General features: G+C 40.6%; 1 protein-coding gene across 2 annotated transcripts in view; it reads right to left on the bottom strand.

Moving 5' to 3' along the window:
* Positions 1-490: 490 nt before the first annotated feature.
* LOC144109944 (prolyl 3-hydroxylase 2-like) overlaps positions 491-22,941 on the bottom strand; it is a 28,594-nt gene continuing 6,143 nt past the window's right edge. Inside the window, exons 5-13 of one of the 2 annotated variants that reach the window (XR_013309653.1) lie at positions 22,561-22,697; positions 19,092-19,166; positions 15,775-15,939; positions 14,252-14,347; positions 11,730-11,880; positions 8,900-9,017; positions 8,070-8,142; positions 2,741-5,004; positions 491-2,445 (exon numbers count right to left, since the gene is read on the bottom strand). Coding sequence is in view for 1 of the 2 variants with exons in the window: in XM_077642722.1 (XP_077498848.1) it covers positions 4,705-5,004; positions 8,070-8,142; positions 8,900-9,017; positions 11,730-11,880; positions 14,252-14,347; positions 15,775-15,939; positions 19,092-19,166; positions 22,561-22,697 (1,115 nt within the window). In the remaining variant the exon portion in view is untranslated. Of the gene's footprint in view, positions 5,005-8,069; positions 8,143-8,899; positions 9,018-11,729; positions 11,881-14,251; positions 14,348-15,774; positions 15,940-19,091; positions 19,167-22,560; positions 22,698-22,941 lie in introns of both variants that reach the window. The other variant, XM_077642722.1, reaches the window with a different exon arrangement.

Raw genomic sequence — 22,941 nt, 5'->3', positions numbered from 1 at the left:
CTCTGATTCTCTTAGAAAGTTGGAGGCTCTTTATATAATGCATTTAATCCCAACTGAGCACATTCCCGATTCGCCCATCCCAACAGCCATCGAATAGGCGCTGGATGTCCGGATATCCGGATAAACAGCAGCATGTCATTCAGTAGACATTCACTTCTGAAACAATTTTGAAATGCAGTCAGAAAAGCAGTCAGCAGTAAGTTTTTTACTTTTGTCACTTCAAATTCGGATTTAATATTCACCACTTAATTTGACATACTGCTTTCCTGACCGGTTACTTCACTGTGCAGCATGCTTCGCCGCCGAAGTGAGTGAAAAGCGTGGGCATGATGGCACAGTGCTTTGCTGGCCATTTAGGGCTTGACAGATGCGTACTTGAATGTTTTCAGTCAATGAGTAAATGCCATGCACTCATTCTAGAGTCCATGCACACAAATCATCAGCTGCAGTATCATTCCAAGAGCACAGAAGCAATGAGTCTGAAACAAAGTATGTGGTGTAAAAAGCAACCTGTTTTGTTATTAAATGCTGCATTATACAAAGCAGATGATCATAGTCAAGAGTTCAGTAAAGTACACATTTATGATAAATTCACTGTCAACATATGCCCCATTCAAAGGTTACTCATAAAGTGATGGTAACCATGTTTTAGGATAAAAATGTCACACTACCAAAAGCTAGAATTGTCCCTTCATTAACTGCAGCCTAAGGTTGAGCTAATTTGATTAGTGATTACCTTGTAGATACTGTAAACAATGGACAGCAAACTGATCAAAACTGATCAGTCTACAATTTTTCATGTCCTTGGTCTCCCCTTCTTATGGATTAAAAATAGTCCCCTAAAGCACAAGTCAACAAGCTCTGGGCAACATTTTCTGATGTTCCTACCATAAAAGACTACTTCAATGTAGAAGCGCTCCTTCAAACAACCCATATCTGTTTGCAAAAACAGTTCAGCATACACTGATGTTTGAATTCATCATGCTTCATACTCCTAACTCAATTATACTATCTTGCAGTGTCCTTATAAAGGGCAGGGATTGATGCATCAATGACGTGTTGTCACATTTATATCAAGTTTAAGCTCTGCCATCACTGACATGGTGCCATTACTCAGCAAGTAACCCTTGTATGAAGTAATACAAATATTGAGACAGGTAGGAACATTCAAAGCCAACAGAATTGTAGCCACACTTATACATTTTCTTGACACTTCAATTACGTATTTGCTATGGGGTCGTTTTTAAAAACGGTGCCTAACTTGTTATGGACTCTTCAGAGACTTTCTAAACTTAACCAGCTACACATACTTGTGGTTACAGATGCTCCTGTGCATGTAGAAGCAGATTGACTTGTAAGACAATGGTTTATATGAGTGCAACGCTTAAAAGCATGGCAGTAAAAGCTCTTGCACACAAAGCATATGTGAACGCACACACTCGCACACAAAAATGCTTGGAGCTGCAAACATTGTAGCTGCTGTAAGAGAACAGATCAAACTTGAAACTATGACAACAGATCAATAGAACAAAATGTCTGCAAAATTGTAAATACTACAGTATGGCAGCAAAAACAAATGCTCAAGGACACATTGCAATGAACAATGCACTGTGAAATAAGTTAACATGCAATAAAAATTGATTTAAATGTCCCATTTACAAAAGAAAACTAATTTTAAAACATTACACTTTAGCAATAGCAACAACTAGCTACAATGAAGATACTAAGACACCTCCAGGCTGAAAAACTAGCAAGGCATTTTTGTTGCTTCATACTGACTAGAACATGTGAAATCAATATTCACTGCCCCCTTACTATGTAGTACAGCAAAGCTTTAGCAAGAAAACGTGAGCTATGCTAATACTATTACCCAAATAATTACCTTCCCGCATAAGAGGGCCCCAGCAAACATTACTAGCTCATAAGCCGTTGTCTTGCACATCTCTGGCTCTAAGCAGAGAAAGAAGTGCGTGGTTAGCAGCACACAGAACATTATTCATATCATTCCTCAGTTTATGGTTTGATTCACAGCTTTGCAGGTTCTACAGAGCAAACTTAACAAGAAACGACTTGACTTCCGAGTAAACCTCCAAGCCCGTCTCTTTTTTTTTTTGGCTAAATCATGCTAACAGTCCAAGTGGCAGAGTCGAACAGGTGCCTTCAACAGTAGAAACCTGACATGTTAGTGCCGGTTTTAATAGCACCATTTTGCCAATTTCAGATGGCACAGATATTTCTAGTCCTGGCACAAGACGGAACTAGATTGCTCCTGTACAACCAAGTTCTATCCAGCAGTTTCTTTGCTGTTTTTCACCCCTCTTTGCTATTTTTCACCACGCTTTTTATGTACTGTTCAGCAGAAAGAAAAAACCATGATGTTCCCAGTATAAAGCAAGGCATTTATAGTACTTGTCTGGTCTACCCTATATCTTTCAATCTCTCTATCTGTTTTACAAAATGTTTTAAAATATTTTGAACATCAATGTAATGGACAAAATCATAACCCAGCTTGACTTCCTTTTCAGCATTATTCACTATTTCGTTTTATCTTAAAGCCAATCTCCAGCTTGAATTGTTAGCTTATTTCTAGATCAGCCTCAAGATAAAGCCAAATAATCATTCCACCACAGCATAATAAGCAATGTTACCAAAATGATTCTAACGTGTTCTCATTGACATCCAGGTTTACATTTCTGGTATGATTTCAGAGTGGAATGCATTTACATTTTTTAACAAGCACGTGTAAGTAGCAGCAGTTTTAGTTCAGTAGATCTCAACTGCAGGATCTCCAGGCAAGAGTGCCTATGCAAAATAGATTAATGCAACACAAGAATCATGAATCATGAAAAGTGTAGCATCTCTTGAATCATGTTTAGATTGCACGGAACTTTGATTAAATGCTATGATATCAATATAAGAGTGTGACACACATTTCACCCAAGTTTTATATTAGCTGCACTGTGACTTGGTTAACGATGTATCTAGTTATGTAAGGCAATTAAAAGCCACCTGGAAAGGCGCTGTCTCTGTATGGAACTTAAGGTAAATTGTCAATCTGCTATACACACACAAAAAATGCAAAAACACTGTATGAGAAAAAAAATGGCTGGCAGTTTAGCATTGCTAGGCACAAAAAATTGTGTCAAAGCATTTTACAGGTGGACACCACTGCCACTGACCCAGGGAGACAGTTATGCGCCTTTTCTTTCCTCAAAATCAAGAGTCTAAACCTTGCCCTGATTTTAGAAAGGAAAGGCACATAATTGCCTCAATTTGTATGGAGACAACACCCCTACTCACAGCTAGACTGATGTGTCCACTGACCCAGTGACCGAGTTACACTTGCCACCCAGAGGTTTCACACGAATGGTCACTGCTGAAACCCAGGAAATGTGGTCGGAAGTGCTTTCACACTAAAACTTGTTCCCACCAGGCTTATGTGCGCAGCCACTGATATCAACACTGACTAGAATGTCAACAGCCACAGTCGTGATGCATTTGATGCAGAAAAGAAAATCGCCATGCAAAAATGTTACAAAATATAAAATCTTAAATGCTAGTTTCTACACCATCTAGTCAAGCATTAAGAAAGTTCTCAGCACTATAGAAACAGGATAAGTGCAGAACACTGTGGGTAAATTGGTCAAATGCACCTCTTCCTTCTGACACAGTGTCTTCATTTCATCTTGAGCTTTCAAATTCTAAGCAAGTTGTTCCAAAGATACGTTTCATTGTACCACGTTTAAAACTAGTTATACCTGTGCAATGAACTTTCGAAAAAGTGCAGCAAAAAGCTAGAATGTTGAAGAAAGTTGAGACGACATATATTAAAAGGTCAGACTAAGAATGTGTAGAAAAGGTACTCTCACGGAGGCTCAGCTGTGAACAAAAAAAGGCACAGAAAATTAGAAAATTTTTCAAAATCAATTGTGCACAACATATATATGAACTCTACACCTCAAAAGAGGTCTTCAGATCTTTTGTTGGATACAAGCAGCATCATTACAAAAAGATGACTCAAACAAAATTTCAGGTGGTAAGTTAAGCACACTCCAGAGCATGACTCACTTCACTCTTCAATGCTCAGTGAATCGCAAATTTGCGACATTCTGTTTTCCCACCAACTACCCATCACGACAAGGTGCTTGATGTTAGCATGTTCTCTGAAGCCAGTGCTTCCTGGTCAAAATTTTTGGTGTTACTGTTAGCAAGCTGTTTGAAGAAAAAAGGGATATGAATGTGCGGCTTCCAGCCATCATCCAACAATTCCTCGTGTCTCATTTTCTGACATGTTGCGAAAAAATAGAAAGGCATTTGCCGGGTAAATTGTTCACTCTCAAGGCCTTCAATTTTCTCTTTCACACAACCAGGATTAGTTGCACGAATTGGTCAAATGCTAATTCTTGCTAATTCGCAACATAACAATTTCTCTAATTTTAGCGCCGCTAACAAAATTTTGATACTGGCTTTTGAATGTGGGTACATTAGCTAGCATAATAAAATTCGTTCTGGGTTGAACAGATGCATAAGTCTGATCAACATCAAATGTACTGAAAAAAGTCCTGTTAATTTTCATTCTGCATATTTAGAGCGAATTCTTGGCCCCTTTCAAGTTCGATATAGAGTCGACTGTGCACTACACATAGCTCCTTCTTTGGTTTCATGCAAACATCGTCATTCAAACGAAGCACTTTCCTTAATTTGTCATAGTTCACCATAGTGGCGGCTCTTTACATCCTGTTGTTTGCCAGAGCGGCTCTGCGGAGGAGTCAGCACTTCACGGTTTTCCTCTTTCAGGTGATTTGGCTCGGTGCCCGGCGAGGAGTGATGTCTGTTGATGATGTTGTAGGCTATCTCCCGCTCTCGCTCACGGTACTTGGGGTCGAGGGTGTACCACATTGCAAGTGCACAACGTCGTCCTTTTTCAATGGGAAGGACACCGTGGAGGTTTTCTGCACCTGCCGAGAATGCCACGGCACGGCCGCACTTGGGTCTCACTGAGGCCTGCAGACACATTATAGCATGATTACAGTGGAGCCACACAGAATAGAATACTTTTCTACCAGCCTCCATTTTATCTTCAAATCTTCCTTTGCAGGTTTTTTCTTTATAAAAAATTCACAGAGTCTGTGCCTGCCACCATTAATGTCAGTGGTTATAGTTTCATTTATGGAATTAACCAATCGACCTAATTTGTGTGTCTCTTGTCTTTCCCTTAGATGTACAGGATCTCTTAATTTTTCTTTACCTTGAGAATGAATCAGTCTGACTTTTCAGTGCTAAAAGCTATACTTTTACTTCCTTAGGCTTATCGTGGAAGTATTATCCTGCTATACTTATTTTCCGCATTTATGTAAGCTGACTGCCAATCTGGTCCCAAAAGAAGCAGTGAATGTCACTTGATAAGGGCACTATACAAAATATGAAAGCCTGTTACTTTTCTAATGTCAGGAAACTTCTATTGCTCGTTCTTGGTGCGCGCAATTTTCTGTTGCCTTTAGGCTTCATCAACTGATTTTGTAAAGGTGAGACATTCGATTCGTAATGTAATTAAAGTATCACTTTTTTTTTTAAAGACGTCATCTCTAGGGAGTATTCACAGTGGCCGCCATTTTGTTGTCTGTGCAGCACTGCGAAAGGCCGTGGGCATGTCTAATAGGATTATCCCCTCCTGCTCTAGCTTGCGCCACTGAAACTACGCACTGGACAATAAAATGGCGCCCATGACATCGCGTGAATGCCGTCAACACCAAGGAGGCATTTCCGTTACTGGTCTAAGAGTAATGAAACAACATGACTCTTCAACAGGCAACTGAATTTAAGACTGGAGTGCATAGTTTACACTGTAAACCCCTCAGCTTCGCTTTTTACTGGTTGCACTGTCATTATGTGCAGTTTAAAACAAAGAAAAAGAAAATACAGTTTTAGGTATATATGCCAGTATCTGAATCCAGAACAGTATTTTTTATCAGTTTTGCACATCTTTATCGTTTTCATCCAGGGCTTGCACTGTGTACTGTCACATGTATTACCAAGTTAACCATCTCTAGGTTGAAAACAATGCACAGTGATACGTCATGACAACCAACAATGACATACAGTCATGCTCTGTTAATATCGCTATTGTTAATATAGACAACTCGAATTACAGACAGTTCTTCTGAAGACCAAAAGCTTAATTTTAATTTAGCAATGAGAACAAAACTTCGTTTGCCCCAACCAGATTTTCCTTTTCCTGTAATTTGAGTACACGACACCAGCAAAAAGCAGAGTGAAAGCGCAGACGCTTTGTGTCAGCCCTTTCTTCATTTTGGGGTCTTATGCTTTACACTATCGAGGTGGCCAATCTACATGCCTTCCCATTTGCTCTATTATGTGACTGGCAGTAAAGGAATCTCTCTACAGCTTCTGCTACATTGTAAGCTGCACAAATAACTGTCAGCTGACTGGGTATAGATATTTACAAGTGGCTCATGGGACACAAACAGTCGTAGAATAGACGTCATCATGACATGAGACGCTGTCATGCATCCCATGTACAACTGAGCACTTTAAAATGCACTGCATGTTTTTCTAGATAATGAAGATCAGGATAACTCTTGCCTTCCAAGATTTGTATATCCTCCACTTTGGACGTGGTAAAAAAACAGCGCAGCGATGACGGACAACGTACGAAGAAAGAAGACGGAAAAGCGCTGACTAACAGCTGAGGTTTATTGGAAAAAACACACAACAAGGGAACTGTGTGAGGCATATCACATCCACGTGAGTGGTGAAACGTGTAAGCACAGCTTCGGTGCTTCTTCATGATTGTGAGAATAAGTACCTCGATTCCCATGATTAGAAGTGTTTTCGGAGAAGCATGTATTCTGGTTGTTTTTTGGAGTGTATTAATACCTGTGTTTTTTCCAATAAACCTCCGTTGTTAGTCAGCGCTTGTCCGTGTTCTTTCTTCGTACGTTGTCCGTCATCGCTGCGCTGTTTTTTACCACGTCCATGATGCACCAACTCGCTCAGTTGTCTGTTATCCTCCACTTTGTTGAAGTTTGAAGTTTATTTTCATTTCAGTAAGAAATGAGGGACCCGAGACAAAAAGTGAGCGTTAATTCACTTGACGGCGCTCGGGCCCCATTACATGGCAAAACAGCGACACTACTATACACAGAAAGTGACCTTACTCACATTATTTTTCCTCAATAATTTTTTTTTGTTTTCCATCATGCTTGGTTATTGCAGAGGACTAGCTTTATGGGCAGTTTCGTCTGAGAGCCAAGGAGACTGTATTAAGGAGTATTAAGGAGACATGAGACATTATAGTGGGGTTAACGAAAATTTTGGTTGCCTATATACTCCCCATTAATGGGTGCTTGTTTTCACTGCACCAAAAACATGAGTTGCAGGGCTTTATTGGTGAATACAAAATAATCTTTTGCTAGTGCACAATCCACAATACTATAACCAACAACTGGGTCATTTGACATGCAAAAGTGCATGCTCTCTGTGTACTTTCACCGTCTATCAACAGAAAAAATAGCACTAGTATCTTCTGCCAATGCATGGCCTTCATGGGCAAGGTGCACTAGTGGCGACTAAAATGGCTTTGCCACTTTCAAAGGCATATTTTCAGAGAGCACCTGACCACCCACACAAGCACTTTCAAAGGGGCTATTTGTATTGCCCATGCTCTTGACACGATTGGTGACACTACCCATGATGTCACTGCAGAAACCTTGACGGGCTTTTCAAAGCATTCAGCGTAATGGCAGATTTAGGGGGGGGGGGGGGGGGCAGCCTGCCCTCAGCAAGAAACTTTCTATAGAGAAACCATGAAAAACCAAATTTTTGTTTGATGAAGAAAGTTAAAGAAATCCATTGCAAAAATAGGACTGCCCTCTGCCCTCACCCCCTTCAAGAGTTATTGGCAAATCTACCCCTAATTTCATGCAATAAAGGATGTTCGTTTCACTAAGTTAGCTAACCAAATGGCATGGGCAAAATTGCACAACTTGTTTATTGGAGTTTTTGATCCCTGGGCTAACACGAGGCACATGAAAAAAAAAAGCACCCACCTGTATGTTGGTTTTATGCCTTGCAAACACAAATTCTCCACCAACAAAGTCATCGTTCAGGTACAACACAGCACTGGAACATGAAAGCAAAACAAGCAGCTAAAACAAATGCAATTTCTGAGGCTGTGATCAGGCAAGTTTTGAGACAGCCACCAACATGTGATGCTGTGATGGCAGTAATTTACTGTTTCAACCTTAAAGCAATTTTAAGTTTGACAGGGTAGCCCAACTTTAAATTTCATACAAGTAAGAGTTCTGGTTGGCTATCTACGCATGAGACAGCATGACTGTGCCAAGGTAGCTATTGCAGGGAACACACAACAAATGCTTAATCTCACAGAAAAAGGCTTGCAGGTGAGGCACAGGAAATGGCTACAAATTACATTTATAGAGAGCAAATTATACACAAGAGCTCAGGGCTATGTGCACAGCAGTGGAAGAGGACAAAAGGACGGACAAAAAAGGAAATCCTTTCAGGCACTTGCCATTTCTATACAAAAATCAATTACTCACATTGCTACCACAATTTGCAGTACAAAATGATCTCACATATCAATGACACACGACAACCCAATTAAATAAAGGTGCAAGTTGCAGTCTATTATTATAGACTTAATGAAACATCCAAGCAGCACATATCTAGCAGAGCCAGTTTAAAAAAAAATCAGTACAAAGATGATGTGAGAGACATCAGGCAGTAAAGCATTCTATGCTTACATTTACTCTCTGCAACAAGATAATTTGGCAAGATTTTTGCCACCAAAGAACTGGCTTGAGCTACCTCTGCTTTTAAGAAAAGCATGCAAGTGCACATCAGCAAAGCCTTATACCTGAAGTCTCTCCAGATGTATGCTGGGAGCTGTTTGAGGCACTCTCCAGTCTTCTGAAGGATACAGTTGTCCGCATGAACCGAGTGGCTCATGTCACTACTTGGCCTGTTGGAAAAATCTGAGGGAAAAATGAAGTTCAGCGACATCGTGTGAACAAAGCATGCAAAATGCAGCAGTCATACCACGTGGCACTCTCGGCAACTACAGAAACCTCAATGGTGATGAGGAATGTATCTTAAAAGAGTGGGGCTAGGGTAATGCAACAATACCATTCTGATTACATTTTTTCTTTTTTTGTTGTTTATTGCATGGCTGAAGCTCAGCATACCGGGGGTGCGACATCATTTAACCGGAGCAAAATAGTTACAGCCAGGCCCAGGCCTCCTGGAATCCGAGAGACAGATATATAGGTAGTCCTGGTAAATAAATGCCACTGGACTGCTTACGATAGGATAGGACTGCTCATGGTAGGATAGGATTGCTTGTGATCGATGTTTACTCGAAGTTTAGAAGTGCACAATTATTTGCAAGAAAATCAAGAGGTGCACAGCGTATATAACCATGTAGCAGAGATACTGCTTCAAACATACAAGCATGAAACCATGTTTGTTGAGCGATTTTTGGCACATGATGCATGGGCTACATTTTATGTTCTTCACACATTCGTTTCCTCTTTATGAACTTTATTTTTTGTCAACCGAAATGAAAAAAGATAAAATCACGTGATAAGTATTGAATGGGCCTTGCCTATTCCACATTCTATGCGTTTATACCAAAATAGCATGAAATGAAAAGTGCATTTACAACCGCAAGACCCCAACTTTCTATGAGGTTGCCAACTACAAGTGAAACTAGAAAGAATGACTTAAAGTACAGCCAGGCTTTGCCATTGCCTTCGTGCTCGGCGCAGTCACAAAACTACAGCCAAATGCACAAGAATCCCTGGTAACCTTAATGCACCAGAAAGAGAATTTAAAGAATTACATGAACATATTCAATCAGTTCTACTGCAAAGCACATCAAACAGTGAAATTTATCTCTGAAAACAGAAGCAAATAAGCACTATTGCAAGCGAAAGAGAAATTTAGAAAATATGTCACGTAAAATACACAACAGCTCTAGAATATTTGGTCCGCTAAAGAGCAAAACATTTTATCACTAAAATGGAGAAGGAACAAAATGCCCTTCATTTGCCTTCAGACCTCAAATATTGATGGTCCATACAGACAAGTCACCTTATTGTATGCATGATAGTAGCACTCACTCTGAATGAAATGTGTAGCTATGTTTACAGAAACAACCAATTAGGGTGCTGCAAGGAAACAAAAGTAGCAGCAGTTTTAATTGCATGAGTGTATAATGCACAGATAAAGGAAATGGTGATGGTACATACAATGTCTCCATATATACAAGGTGTATGCTGGGTGCATGATTATGGCAATAAGAAGGGCACATGAAGTTTTCAGGCAATGCATTCAGAGCTATAATAAGCACTGCAATTATGCATGGCATAAATGCCACATTTTGAAAGTCATGCCCACGCAACATGGATTGAATGGGCTTATTATCGTACATACTGAAGAAGGCAGCCTGCGACACTGCGACAACAGGTGACACTAGTTCAATCTCACTGTTACACAGTTACGCCTCACTGATGCGAGTTCTTTTTGGTGCCCAAGCAAAACTGGTAAAGTGAATTACTCAAAAAAAAGCTGGCTATGAAAGAACTATAAAAACTGAACCATAAAAAATAGAAAAACATTTTCTGATTAAGGTCTGCTTTTATGCCTAGTGGTGTGCAGTGAAGAGGAAACTGATGCGAAAATCTTGGCAACTCCAAGTCCACTATACTGGTTTCCGACATCTAAAAAAAAATTCAGTGCAGTGTGAAGTGGCCAGCATTTCATGAGACATGTTGAGGACTCTCATAGCAAGACTGTTCACACCTCACAAATCAATGGTACAAATATGTACCCAGTTGGCTGACAGCTGCTGAGCACAGCTGTCAACGTTGCAAAAACTGCAAAGAGAAAGGTTTGTTCACAGCTATGACAGCAGTGCGGTAAATGGAAAAGTAAATATCAACCGGGCCTCTTGGCACGTTACAGCATAAAGCCACAAAACTGAAATGACCATCATTGAAGCATCTTTGCAGCATTTTGTTGGTTCTCTTGCTTAAACTACAGGAGAGGAAAGTTGTGGATGGGGCACTGAAGGCATTGTTCTTATTTCTGTCCATGTTAGTGAGACCAAACATAATGGCTACAATGAGCTCTGAGTATTTTGAACCTGTCCGTTGTCCAAACAACAATTTTTTATACTGTCAAGGTATAAATATACAGAAAAAGTCTGGTCGGCAGAAAAGCTGCCCTTAATTCGATTTGTCCGTATCAACTGGGACCATATTGATTGGGCTCAATCGTGCATTATCGAATCCATAGCAGTGACACTTAAATAAAATTGTTATAATTCATCTTAAGTTAGTAAAATGTATGCAAAAGAAAGGAAAAAAAAAACCTGTACAGTCAGAAGGCATAGTCTACAGTTCAGGCCGAAAATTATGAGCACTAGTACCACATATAAAAAATGCATGTAAACATCTGCGCTCCACCAACTATGAAACTCCTTCAGTATTGAAAGGTGAACCAAAACAGTAAATCTAGCATACAGATGAAAAACCAGCACAACAGCACACGTTATTGGCTCATGCCTCCAATTTTATCCAGCACAATTAGTTACCTGTTCCAAAAGCAACTGTGCAAACTTTCGCCCCTTACTAAAACGAACTAGAGACAGCAGCAGTGTAACAACAGAATACAGGTATACCTACCAGTCACCGCTGCCCTGCAGACAAGGTGAGTGTACGAGAAGTACAGGTGTGAAGCGAGGTTGAAGTGAGACTCGACATAGCTTCGTACACGATCACTGGCTTCGTAGAAAAGTTGCGCCAGATGCTTGTCCAGGGTGCCGTTTCGAGTCAGCTGCACCAAGGAATCAGAAGCCACGAGTGAAACGACTCCCGAGTGAGGTGGGGTTTTGCTTAAACATAGTCACGCTGTGTGGTTGAAAGCCTTACAATGCATAGGTCACACTTGAAATTGCCATGTAAAGAGGTGTTAGTAAAACGACAGTAGTTTTGCATTGTTCCACTATCATGCTGTCCCTTCTTGAAAACATGGAAGTATTTGCACACTTTGCCGGTGTCTGCACAGATAAGCGTATAATGCGCTCAAATATCTTTGGTTTTTCTGGACTAAACTTGATTATATCACAGCCATGGGTGAACACTGGCTGGCCGTGTTTTCAGCACAATACTATAAGAGAAGTGCTAAATGCACTAGTTGCCTGTGCTTAATGACCTCGCCATTTTATACAGTGAATTTCAGAAAGTTGGTTGAATGCCTTTTCCATTTCACTTTATACGTTGGGCATGATCTTAGCCTTGATTTGTTGAGCAGGCTTAAAGCTAGAAAAGTGTAAAAAACTGACTGAATGGTGACAGCAGTATGTATCAGTGTCATTTTGGTTGCTTGTTTCTTCGATTATCCGTACATGCCTTTTGTGTGAAAACAGCTGTTGCAACTGACAATCTGTATCCTCACGTAACCCCAATTATATGCACAGATACAGCAGGATCCGAGTAATATAAATCTCACAGGACCAAAAAAACACAACATACTTTCAAATTCAAATTCAAATTTATTTGCCACCATGGTACAGATGATGGCGGGGACCCGTATCACCCGGGACCTCTGAACCTCGCCCTCAATAAGTTGGGACTTGCACGGATGCCATATAGCTTGACTATATGACTTAAAAGCAGAACCTTTAGGCCGTTTCCTTTGGAAAAGGCTGTACCTGTCAATGATGGGGTCAACATGGCACATTCTTAAGAGAGCCGACTCTTATAAGTCCAAAGCCCACCTGAACTACATTCTCATAGGCCAGCACGTGAACGTGGGCCTTTTTGATTCCAACACAATACCCTAACAACACCAACAAAGAACTTTTCATTTCCGGGAGAAAATCCCGAGAGGTGAGCAGGGACATAAGCATTCTTTGAGAATGCACCCCCATGCTGAGAATGCAGAGCATAAAAGGAGTATAGACACCTAATTTTGGTGGCATGTTTTCTTCTCTATAATGATGCAGAAGACACTACTACACATGAATTACCTTGTGATATTCACCTACGACCGCTTAACAATTTATAATCGAATTTTTTCTGTCACACTGCTTCAGTTTCGGTCTCAACAGCCGAACAATAGCTGTGACGTCAAAGAGTGCTTTTGTGTCACGAGAGGCATGGAAAAAATTCCATATAATCGCTGCTTCCTCGTTTGAATTTACTGCAGTGCTGAAGCCAGCCTTCCTCAAGAGCCAGAATGACAACTAATGAGGAAGCAGGGATTATATTTCAGTTTTTTCATGTCTCACGTGACCTGTAAGCAAACGTTGACGTCACAGCCCTCATTTGGCTGTTGAAACCGAAACCGAAACAGCACGAGAAATAAATGCAATTACAAATTATTTAGCGGTCATACGAGAATACCAGGTAGTAATCCATGTACAATAATGCCTTATGCATCATTACAAACAAGAGAACACGCACACAAAATTTGATGTCTACACTCCTTTAATGCTCAGCATTCTCAAGTAATTGTTGTAACTAACAGCCACCACAATTTTCATCTACTGTTCGCTGAGAATGATGTCCAGGCAAGCCGAGAAGTGGAGATCTTGAAAATGTGCCCACCATGGTCATGTGACAGAGATAGGACAGGCCCGTGAGAACCTTGCAGCGGCCTCAGAAGAGGGCAAAAAATATGGCCGTCTTTTCATCTCTCACCAAAGCACCATGACCGGCACTAATGACACCTTGAACCAGAAAGCCACACCAACAGCCTTCTGCTGTGGCAACAGTTCTTCCAAGGGTAAGAGTACTAGTATTACCTCTGATTCAAAAGTTCGTTGGAGGCACTAAGATATCTCTTAACTGCGGGAAGGCAAAGGCCGTTTGCAACTCATTGCACTGATCTGAATTCACCGCGCTTGAATTCGTTTCATTCCAGAGGAGAAGAGCAGCTGGCGCGAGCGTGGCAGAGGAAGCGGTGACGTCATGCTGCACATGCGCAGCGCGTCGGAAGTTGTTGCTTGGCGGTGGATCACACTGCTTCAACGTCCTTTCGTCTGATGTGACATCATCATCCACGTTTCCTCATTTCTTAGCAATTTTTACCCAAATTAAAGATCTTTCGGTGATCTTAAGGTCATGTGACCTAGGTGGTGATGTAATGAATAGACAGTCACCGCGAGTATGAACCGTTAAAGGCTATCGCCTTAAAAACTCACGAGCGCAATCCGGCCGGCAGTGATTCCTTCGAATGTCTCAAATTTGCTGTGGGGAGACTGGTTTCCATCGTATCCATCCCCAGTGAGGGCAGCAACCTGGGGAAAGTGACAGAGGTGCATGACTAGTATGTTAATGGATGCTGTCAATATATGCGAGACCGTAAGCGGCAGGGAATGGATATAGTAGTAAGTTTAGGTTATATTAAGTTGGGTTAAGTTGCCTAAGGTTTACCCTTAACAGACTGTCCATGGCTCTCAAGCTGCTAACTTGAACATGAAATAAAGTCCTATAAAACGCCAAGTAACGTTTAATTCTTTCCAATAGCTTAGTATTACAGTACATACACCAGCATCATACAATACCATGAATGTGTAGCTATTATCTACTTCTCTTCAAGAGTTACCTAAGCTGTATGACATAGTTAGCTGCAGATGGCAAAATATACTAAAAACAAACATAAAGAGTGCTTGCACTGTAATTCATAGATGTCCAGAATAAATTTTACACTAAGATTCAGAAGTCAAAATGACCGCAGGGTGGCCCACAACTGGAAAAGAAACATTGGTCAGGAGGACTGCACACAATTACTGTGTGTAGGTCACTTGACAAGTCAAGAAAATTCCTAACAGACCCATAACAACTCAAAACATGACAGTATAACTCATCAGTTTCGCTGTTCAGAGTAACTTGGGCTTAATCTCAGCCACACACACAATGTAATTAATGTCCATGTGCACCATTTGCTTGAAGGCCGATTTTTAGCACTTGCCAAAGAAAGTGAATAAATAAAGCCTGCATCTAAGGTTTGGCTGGCCTTCTCAACAGCTAAATTGCCGGAACTGGGCAATGATTATGGAGGAAGACTATAAGGAGTGGAAACTCCGCCGTCTGCGGCGACCAGAAAAGGTCACATGCCCGCGGCGCCACTATCATGCTGGCGGCACCTGGCGGCCTGGAAAGAAACTACTGAAATACAGCGTCACGGCGTGCCCGCTGAAGAAAACACCCGTTTCGTCTGCTTTGAGCGCATGCCACCGGAGAGCGCGCCGAAACCGCCTGCCCGGGCGCTGCATTTTTTTTTTTTTCCTGCTGCTTCTACGAGGCGCAGCCCGTCGGATGCGCCCCCGTCGGCGCATACAATTGTGACTTTATCTGGTCGTCTGCGCTCGCTCGCGCAGACGGGAGTTTCACTTCCTATATAGTCTTGCTCTGTGGCAATGATTTGATTCCTCACCAGGCATACTAATGAGACCTGGACCCACATGACTTAGTTTTTAGTTTCTATAGACTATAAAATCTGGTTTGACGGCAAGGAACTTATTTTTTTTAATGATAATATCCCTACCACACTCAATATACGTAGGTTTTAGCGTATGAAAAAAAGAAAAACTTAACGCACTGTCCTGATGATTACATTGATAAGAAGACAAATTTTTTTTAAAGTAAGATAAATTAGTAATTTTTATTATTTCTTTCTACCGCATTTGTAAGTGGCCCTCAAACTAGAAAGGGCCAAACTTACTTTAATCAGTGACAGCAGTGATGAACACTCGTCGTCAGTCAGGAAGCCTTCAGCCACAAAGCGAGTTCCATTGAGGGCAGTTTCATCTTGAACAACTCTGACAGTGCTCATGTTGAAAGAAGAGCCTTCATTCTCACTCTCACTTGGTTTGGGAGATGCCACTGTCTGCATTAAAAAAGGCGATACTTAAATTGCTTCACACAAACACAAACATATGCCTCATAAAATATAACCTTCCAAGCTGGCAACCCACAGTTCCACAGACAAATTTAGGTTGTGTTATACTTAAATAGTAACTATCGGTATCCCCTGGAAAAGCTCAGTTTACTTGGTCATGGTTATTAATTGACTCTCAAATGCTGATCAGCTCACTCTAGTATATATTTCAATGGCTCATAACCCTTCGTTGATTCTACTGTGTCAGGACCACATTTGTTACATCCCCGGAAACTTGAAAGCACTGGCTGGTCCCCCTGCCAAGCACCACCACAAGCAAAGAGTAAGCATAAAAATAAGCATGAGAAAGACATGAAATACTGTGTGGTTATAGGGTGGTTTTAGTGGAAAAATGTGGCACACATTTCCTTTCCTTTGATACCCGAAATAGAAGAGGCATCTCATCTGTTTTGTGCTTCCTCCTTATAAGCTGATGTATTAAATTCATGGCTGTGTGCTGTGTTCCAGAACACTGATAATTACAAGTGTGTGAGCATAGGCAAGTCAAGCACCGACTGGCACAGAATAAAAGGATGAAACAGGAGGAAGAACGAAGTGCTAACTTTAAAATGAACCTTTATCTGAAACAAGCGAACATTTTGTGTGTGTAACGCACTAATCAGCTGTCTTATTATCAGAAGCAGAATAACGGGAAGAACCAAGTGGAAGGTGGAGAAGTGACTCTGTATATACAATCCTGACTAGTGAGGCTGCAGAAGTCTTAAAAATAACTGAAGAAACTTAGCTAAACATGCAAAATGGAGGACTTTGCAACACCACACCATTTATTTGCTATGCAAATGTTTTAAATGTTCACCTGTTCCGAATAAGGGCTCAATTGCAAGTCAATGCCATGCTAATGCTTCTGTCTGTATCATTTTTTTATTGTGATAATAATTAACTACAGCATGCAGAACAATGAAATAAACACTGAAAGAATACTTACACCTCAATTTAATAACATAACTTCACTTGAGTACAGTTACACCTGGATGTAACGGACCTCCATATAGCGAATTCCTCAATATTACAAAGTTTCTGAATTCCCCAGCACCGTCCCAACTGAAGTGCGAGTATTTCAGAACGGCATGTAATGAAGGTGTTGCAGCGGTTGACCTTGATTAACAAACTGGCTACACCATCTATGTGTCAGATGGTGCCAAGCCACTCAAAATTTGGCAGAACCACACGAAAGTTTCGTGACGATAAAGCACGAACTGACATGAGAGGAATGCCGATACAGAATTTCTGTTCTTAATGGTCACTGACGACTGAACCTTTCTCATTCTTCACTTTCAGAGAAAAACTGTGTTTTTATTAATAAGAGAACCGAAAGTTCTTTATAAAATAAATGTGAAATGCTAAAAATAACTGCGAGTATGCAATGCAAGGGTCTTTGCGATTTACTGCTAAAGACAATCAACAACGCAAACACCAGAGAGTTTGCACATTGTTATATAAATGCGGACAGATAACCAACACGCATACACAAGAAGGCACTGATAGGCGTGTTGCCAATGTGAAAGTGAGAGCATTTATTGAGAGGTTTCAATGAAAGGCCATAGATCTGTAAACACCAAGCACAATGTGTGATGTTTCATCATGAAAGTCATTCAACGGCACCCTTCACCGCACGCAACAATTTTTGTTTATCACATTCCATATTTAAATGACACTTGCATGAGACATCACATGAGATAATAACAGTGATGCCCACAAATGTTTTGCAAATGCTTGCACGCAGTGGGTCAGTGGCTATGGCGTTAACCACTGAGCCAGAGGCTACCGGATCGAATCACCTCTGCTGTGACCACTTCTCAATAAAGGTAAAATTAAACTGAAAAAAGTGCCCGTGTGCTTCGAAACATCAGTGCAAGAACCTTATGTAGAAGAAATTAACCGAAAGCCCTCCACAATGACACCCTTCTTAGCTCACACACAGATTTGGACATTAAACACCAGACACGGGTACTTTGTTATCCCACTTATTAGCTGAGATTAGTATAAGTGTGGATTTATAAAATGAGTTTAAGAGTTTTTTCAGAACATTGCCACTGCTTGAGATCACAGTCACCAATAACCAATAACTTTGCAAACAAAAGTTCCTTTGACAAGGCCCATTCCCTTATCTCTCTAACATCACTACCATGCACGGGCAGCATTAATTCTGAAATAACAGTAAAATAAACTTGAAATTCCAGGTGTTCACAAGGCAAACTTTTGCTGGCTCTGCAAACAAACAAATACCTCAGTGAATGAACATTCAGGCATTGCAAGTGCTCAACAGTGATTGAATTGAAAGCATGGCAACAAATTGCCCAATTTAATTGAAAGAGTTTTACACCTGAAGTTTCTGTTTCAGTTATTAAAAGAACATTAGAAAATAGATATTTCAGATATAACATCTTTTTGTACAAGATACGCTACACTGCAGAGGCACTCTTAACAATAACTCCCTATTCCAACCGCAATAACTAATTAAGTACTTTTCTTTAAGGTTTGGTTTATGGGGTATGGAGTTCAATGTCCCAAACGTAGTGGAGGGCTCCCGATAATTTCGACCACATGGGGTTCTAGCATTTCATCTCCATCAAATTGCAACATGCGGGGGTCGGGATCGAACCCGTGTCTTTCGGGTCAGCAGCCGAGGACCATAACCTCTGAGCCACAGTGGCAGCTTAGGCTGGACAATGATACAGTTTTACTGACTTCACTGAATCTTTTGTCATTGCACCTCGACTATAATCTTTAATGTGACCTCCTCATGTTTTTTTCACATCGATGTATTTTTGTTGCACCTGGTGCTTTGTGTAGAATTTTGTTTGCTTGTTTCACTTTGTTTTTTTGCCTATCAAATGGATGTAGCCATGTACTCCTCCCTGCTAAAACCCTCGATGGGATTGGAATATTTTTAAAAATAAATTAAATAAATGTTTGGTGCAGCCATCTGAAAGCAAACACAGTGCACATGCAGTACAATAAGAAGAGAATGTCAGAAATGACAATGAGACGTCAAGGGCAGCAAATTATACTTAAATACATCTAAAACTTCAAGACACAACAGATAAAATTTCAAGTGGCAACACCAAAAATGCACCTACCATGTTCAGCTGCATTTCAAGGGCCACTATTGTTTCCCTTTCACTCTCTAGACGTCTGACATGTTCCTCCACCTCCTGAAAATAACAAGAAACCAGCAAATGGAAATACTTAAGGGTGCAATCAGATGAGCAGAAAACATGGTTTATTATCCTTTCCATGCAAAACTCAAATTTCTTGGGAATCCTGTGTTACACAACTAACTGAGTTTGTTCATGACGTATGCGAAGCTTTGGATCATTGTAGCATCATTGACTGCATATTCATTGATTTTAAAAAGGCTTTTGACGTAGTAGATCATGGTCTATTAGTCCACAATGTGCGTTGTTTAAATGTGAATGAGAAGGTTGTTGAATGGATTAGGGAATATTTAAGTTTAAGGTCTCAGAATGTCACAATAAATGGAGGCAAATCAAATGTAACTTCCATCACGTCAGGCGTCCCACAAGGGTCAGTTTTAGGACTGTTGCTTTTTCTTGTGTTCATTAATGACATATCAGAGAATATTACTTCCTACATGCGACTCTTCGCTGATGACTGTGTAGTCTAACGAGAAGTGAAAAATTCCCAGGATTCACTTACTTTGCAGGAAGACCTAAATACATTGCACCGGTGGTGCGAACAGTGGCACATGAAATTAAATTTGCAAAAATCAGTGTGCACATGTGTTTTGCGAGGAAAAAGAATGTACCTAATTACATCTATAACATAAACGGCCCCTTAATGAAACTGTTCTCGAATATAAGTATTTAGGTGTGTACATCACCTCAAAACTATGTTGGCATCGACATGTTGATTATGTTGCTGAAAAAACTTGCAAAATGTTGGGTTTTTTGTATCGTAACACGAGAATGTTTCTGCAACACTCTAGGGATTTACTATTTAAAACATATATTAGGTCTGCGCTGGAATATGCTTGTACTGTATGGGACCCGCCGACAAAGACTGACAGACAAAAATTAGAAAGAGTCCAGAACTTAGCGGCTGGCTATGTTTCTGGGAATTATAGTAAATACATAAGCGTGTCTGGCATAAAACAGGAATTAGAATGGGAGCCCCTTGAAGTAAGAAGGACAAAGCTAAGGCTTAAATTTTTTCACAATATATATTACAACAGGAATGATATTCCTAGAGAGAAGTACATTTTTCATCCACACTACAGATCCGAGTGGGTTGATCATAACCATAAAGTGCGCGAATTCAGATCAAGAACCGATTTGTTCAAGATGTCGTTTTTTTCTCACACTGTTCAAGAATGGAATGCTTTATCTTTATTTCTAGTTAATATTACTGACAATGAAGTGTTTGCATTGTCATTGTGACTGCCTTTGTAATACGCGAAGCTCGGAAGTCGTGGGACTGGATCCCACCGGCGGCATGTGGTTGTTTTTTCTTCTGCTGTTATTAATCTCCCAATGATGAAAAACTAAAAATTAAAAAAGACATCCCCTTTAATCCTTCGTTTCGATGACTGTTCGCTCAATCAATCACCACATCAATGAGTGCACGTGCACACACACGCACACACATCAATGAGCATAGCTGAGGGTTTGGCCCATGAAAAATGATAAGACCAGCCAATACCAGTGAAAAGAAAGTAAGATACTGGCGGTTTCTGCACAGTGATGAAGGAAGAGATAAAACTTTCTATCTTATATGCATTTTTCTAGAAATCCTTTGGCTATACGCATGCTCATAACTGTTGACCATAATGTAGTAGATCTCAATAATAATACTCTCATGGAATCACGAAAAATATTCGTATCATATCCAAAACAAACAAAATACGTACCCAGAAGCATGATAAATGCGTTCATGTAGATCTGTTTATGGCGGACAGGATTTATTTACGGCTGCGTGCCGCCTCTCACTGCGCGCGATACGTAGTCCGTGACTGACGATTGCGGCGTGAGCATTGTGCGGGCAGCACTTTGTGCTCAAAGATGTGCTCGTGGCTCGCTCATGGCTCGAACGTTCCATTTCATGCGTAGTGGTACGGGAGTGTTCGAAACTCTCAAAATTCTGTACATTGTACACAATGTACTCTGGCTCGTGAATTACACGAATTCGTATCAGCCCGAAATTTGTATCAACCATGTATGTAATCGATATTCTACTGCACTTAACAGGATTGTAGCCCTGTGTATGCATTCCTGAGACATCACAATTGCAGTTTCAAGGAACAAGTCCCTTGCCGTTGTTACTGCAGAAGGGAAGTACTACTGACATTTCACGAGATGCCCATGACAGTATTGCCAAACTGGCTTCACGCAGCTTCCATGAGAGAGATTGTAGTGTTCATGTCACAATTTCCTGGATCCTGACAGTTCAACAAAAACAGTGAATAAAGTTTCTGGAACTCATTTCTTCCATAAGTGACAACTGCAACCTTCCATTAGACTGCAATAAATTCAAGACAGCCTGCTGAAACATACTGTTTCTTGTAAAAGAACTGCACAGTGATGCTTGCATGTGCTACCATCACGTTGTCAGAAACAGCAGTTTGTTTTCGTTTTATTTCTACACTAATAAACATGGCACCCACACTGAAAGTACTTGAACAAAAAATGTTACATCAATAGTTAAAGGCCATGGACACTGGTGCTTTTCAGTTTTCACCAACTTCAAAATGCCTTTACCAGCAGATGTGAGGTAGTTTTTCAGTTGGAGGTGAATGGTCAGGGGCTTTGTTCGACTAGCTAGATTTAGCACAAAACAGGTCGGTCACTGCAGCATTCATAATGCCTAAACCAGAAACATTTTCTTTGACATACTATGATCGCCTCAGTCATGTACACGTAATATTGTCTGCAGAATTAACAAAATTAATAGCTTCCCATGAGCGCGCCGTCAAGCAGCTGCTCATTATTGTGCAGGAAAAGATGGACAGCTTGAAGTGAGTTTCAACACCAGCTCAAACTTACAACATATTTGATGGTAGTCTGGAAACTTTTCTTTTCTATATTATTGGGCTTGAGCCAAAGCAATGCAATGCAAGGCAAGTGCTAAGAAAAAAAATCAAAACAAGAAGGAGGCTGACAGGGCTTACATTGTTATCTGTGGGCCTTTGTCTAGAAGGTTTTGCTTGAGTGCATGTGCATTTATCTCAGTTGTGTTTTCAAGCACAGTCTGCTGCTGCTGTTGTTTTCCCTAAGTGCACTTGCACCTATTCATTTTTGCTCATTGTTGTCTTCTTAATTTTTTTTGCCTGCCTTGCATTACAGTGAAACTACATGGAGATGCTCAGACTAGTAAAGGTGAATAGCTGTATTGCTTAAACATGTAAAACGAATGCAAATCAAATTTTTTCACTTCTGCCAACAGAAGCAAATGAGTGCTGTAATAATTATATTTGCTCTTCATGCTTAGAAGGTGTTTCTCATCTGCAGAGTAACAGATGATAAGGAATAAGTGTTTGTGAGACTCTTATGTTATATTCTAGATAAGCAAAGTCAAATTTTGCTGTCTTACTTTTCTTGCCTTGAACCAGGAGTCCTGAGTGCTGGGGAGACGAGCGTAGAATGCCTGGTTGTACCACATGTCCGCATCATCGGGCATCAGCAGCAAGTAAGACTGCGTCGCCTCACAGGCCTTCTGTAGCTCACCTACTGCAGTGTACAAAAACATTAAATAACTAATTACGGCTAATATTATTAGCCAACTGAGTGTATGTGGAAGTGTTAGCTAGTAGAAACATTGCCACAGGAATAATTTTCAGAATCCTAGCTGTAGCTGGTTTTGAAGTGGGGGTGGTATGATGAAGATTTAGCATTTAAGAATGCTGAAAGGATTTGCACCCACTGTATAAATGTTTATAACCTCCACTGTGTACACTTCACCTGTCAGCTAATG

The sequence above is a fragment of the Amblyomma americanum genome, chromosome 11 (genome assembly GCF_052857255.1).
Source record: "Amblyomma americanum isolate KBUSLIRL-KWMA chromosome 11, ASM5285725v1, whole genome shotgun sequence".
Lineage (NCBI taxonomy): Eukaryota > Metazoa > Arthropoda > Arachnida > Ixodida > Ixodidae > Amblyomma > Amblyomma americanum.
This window is presented reverse-complemented; position numbering and strand designations above follow the sequence as displayed.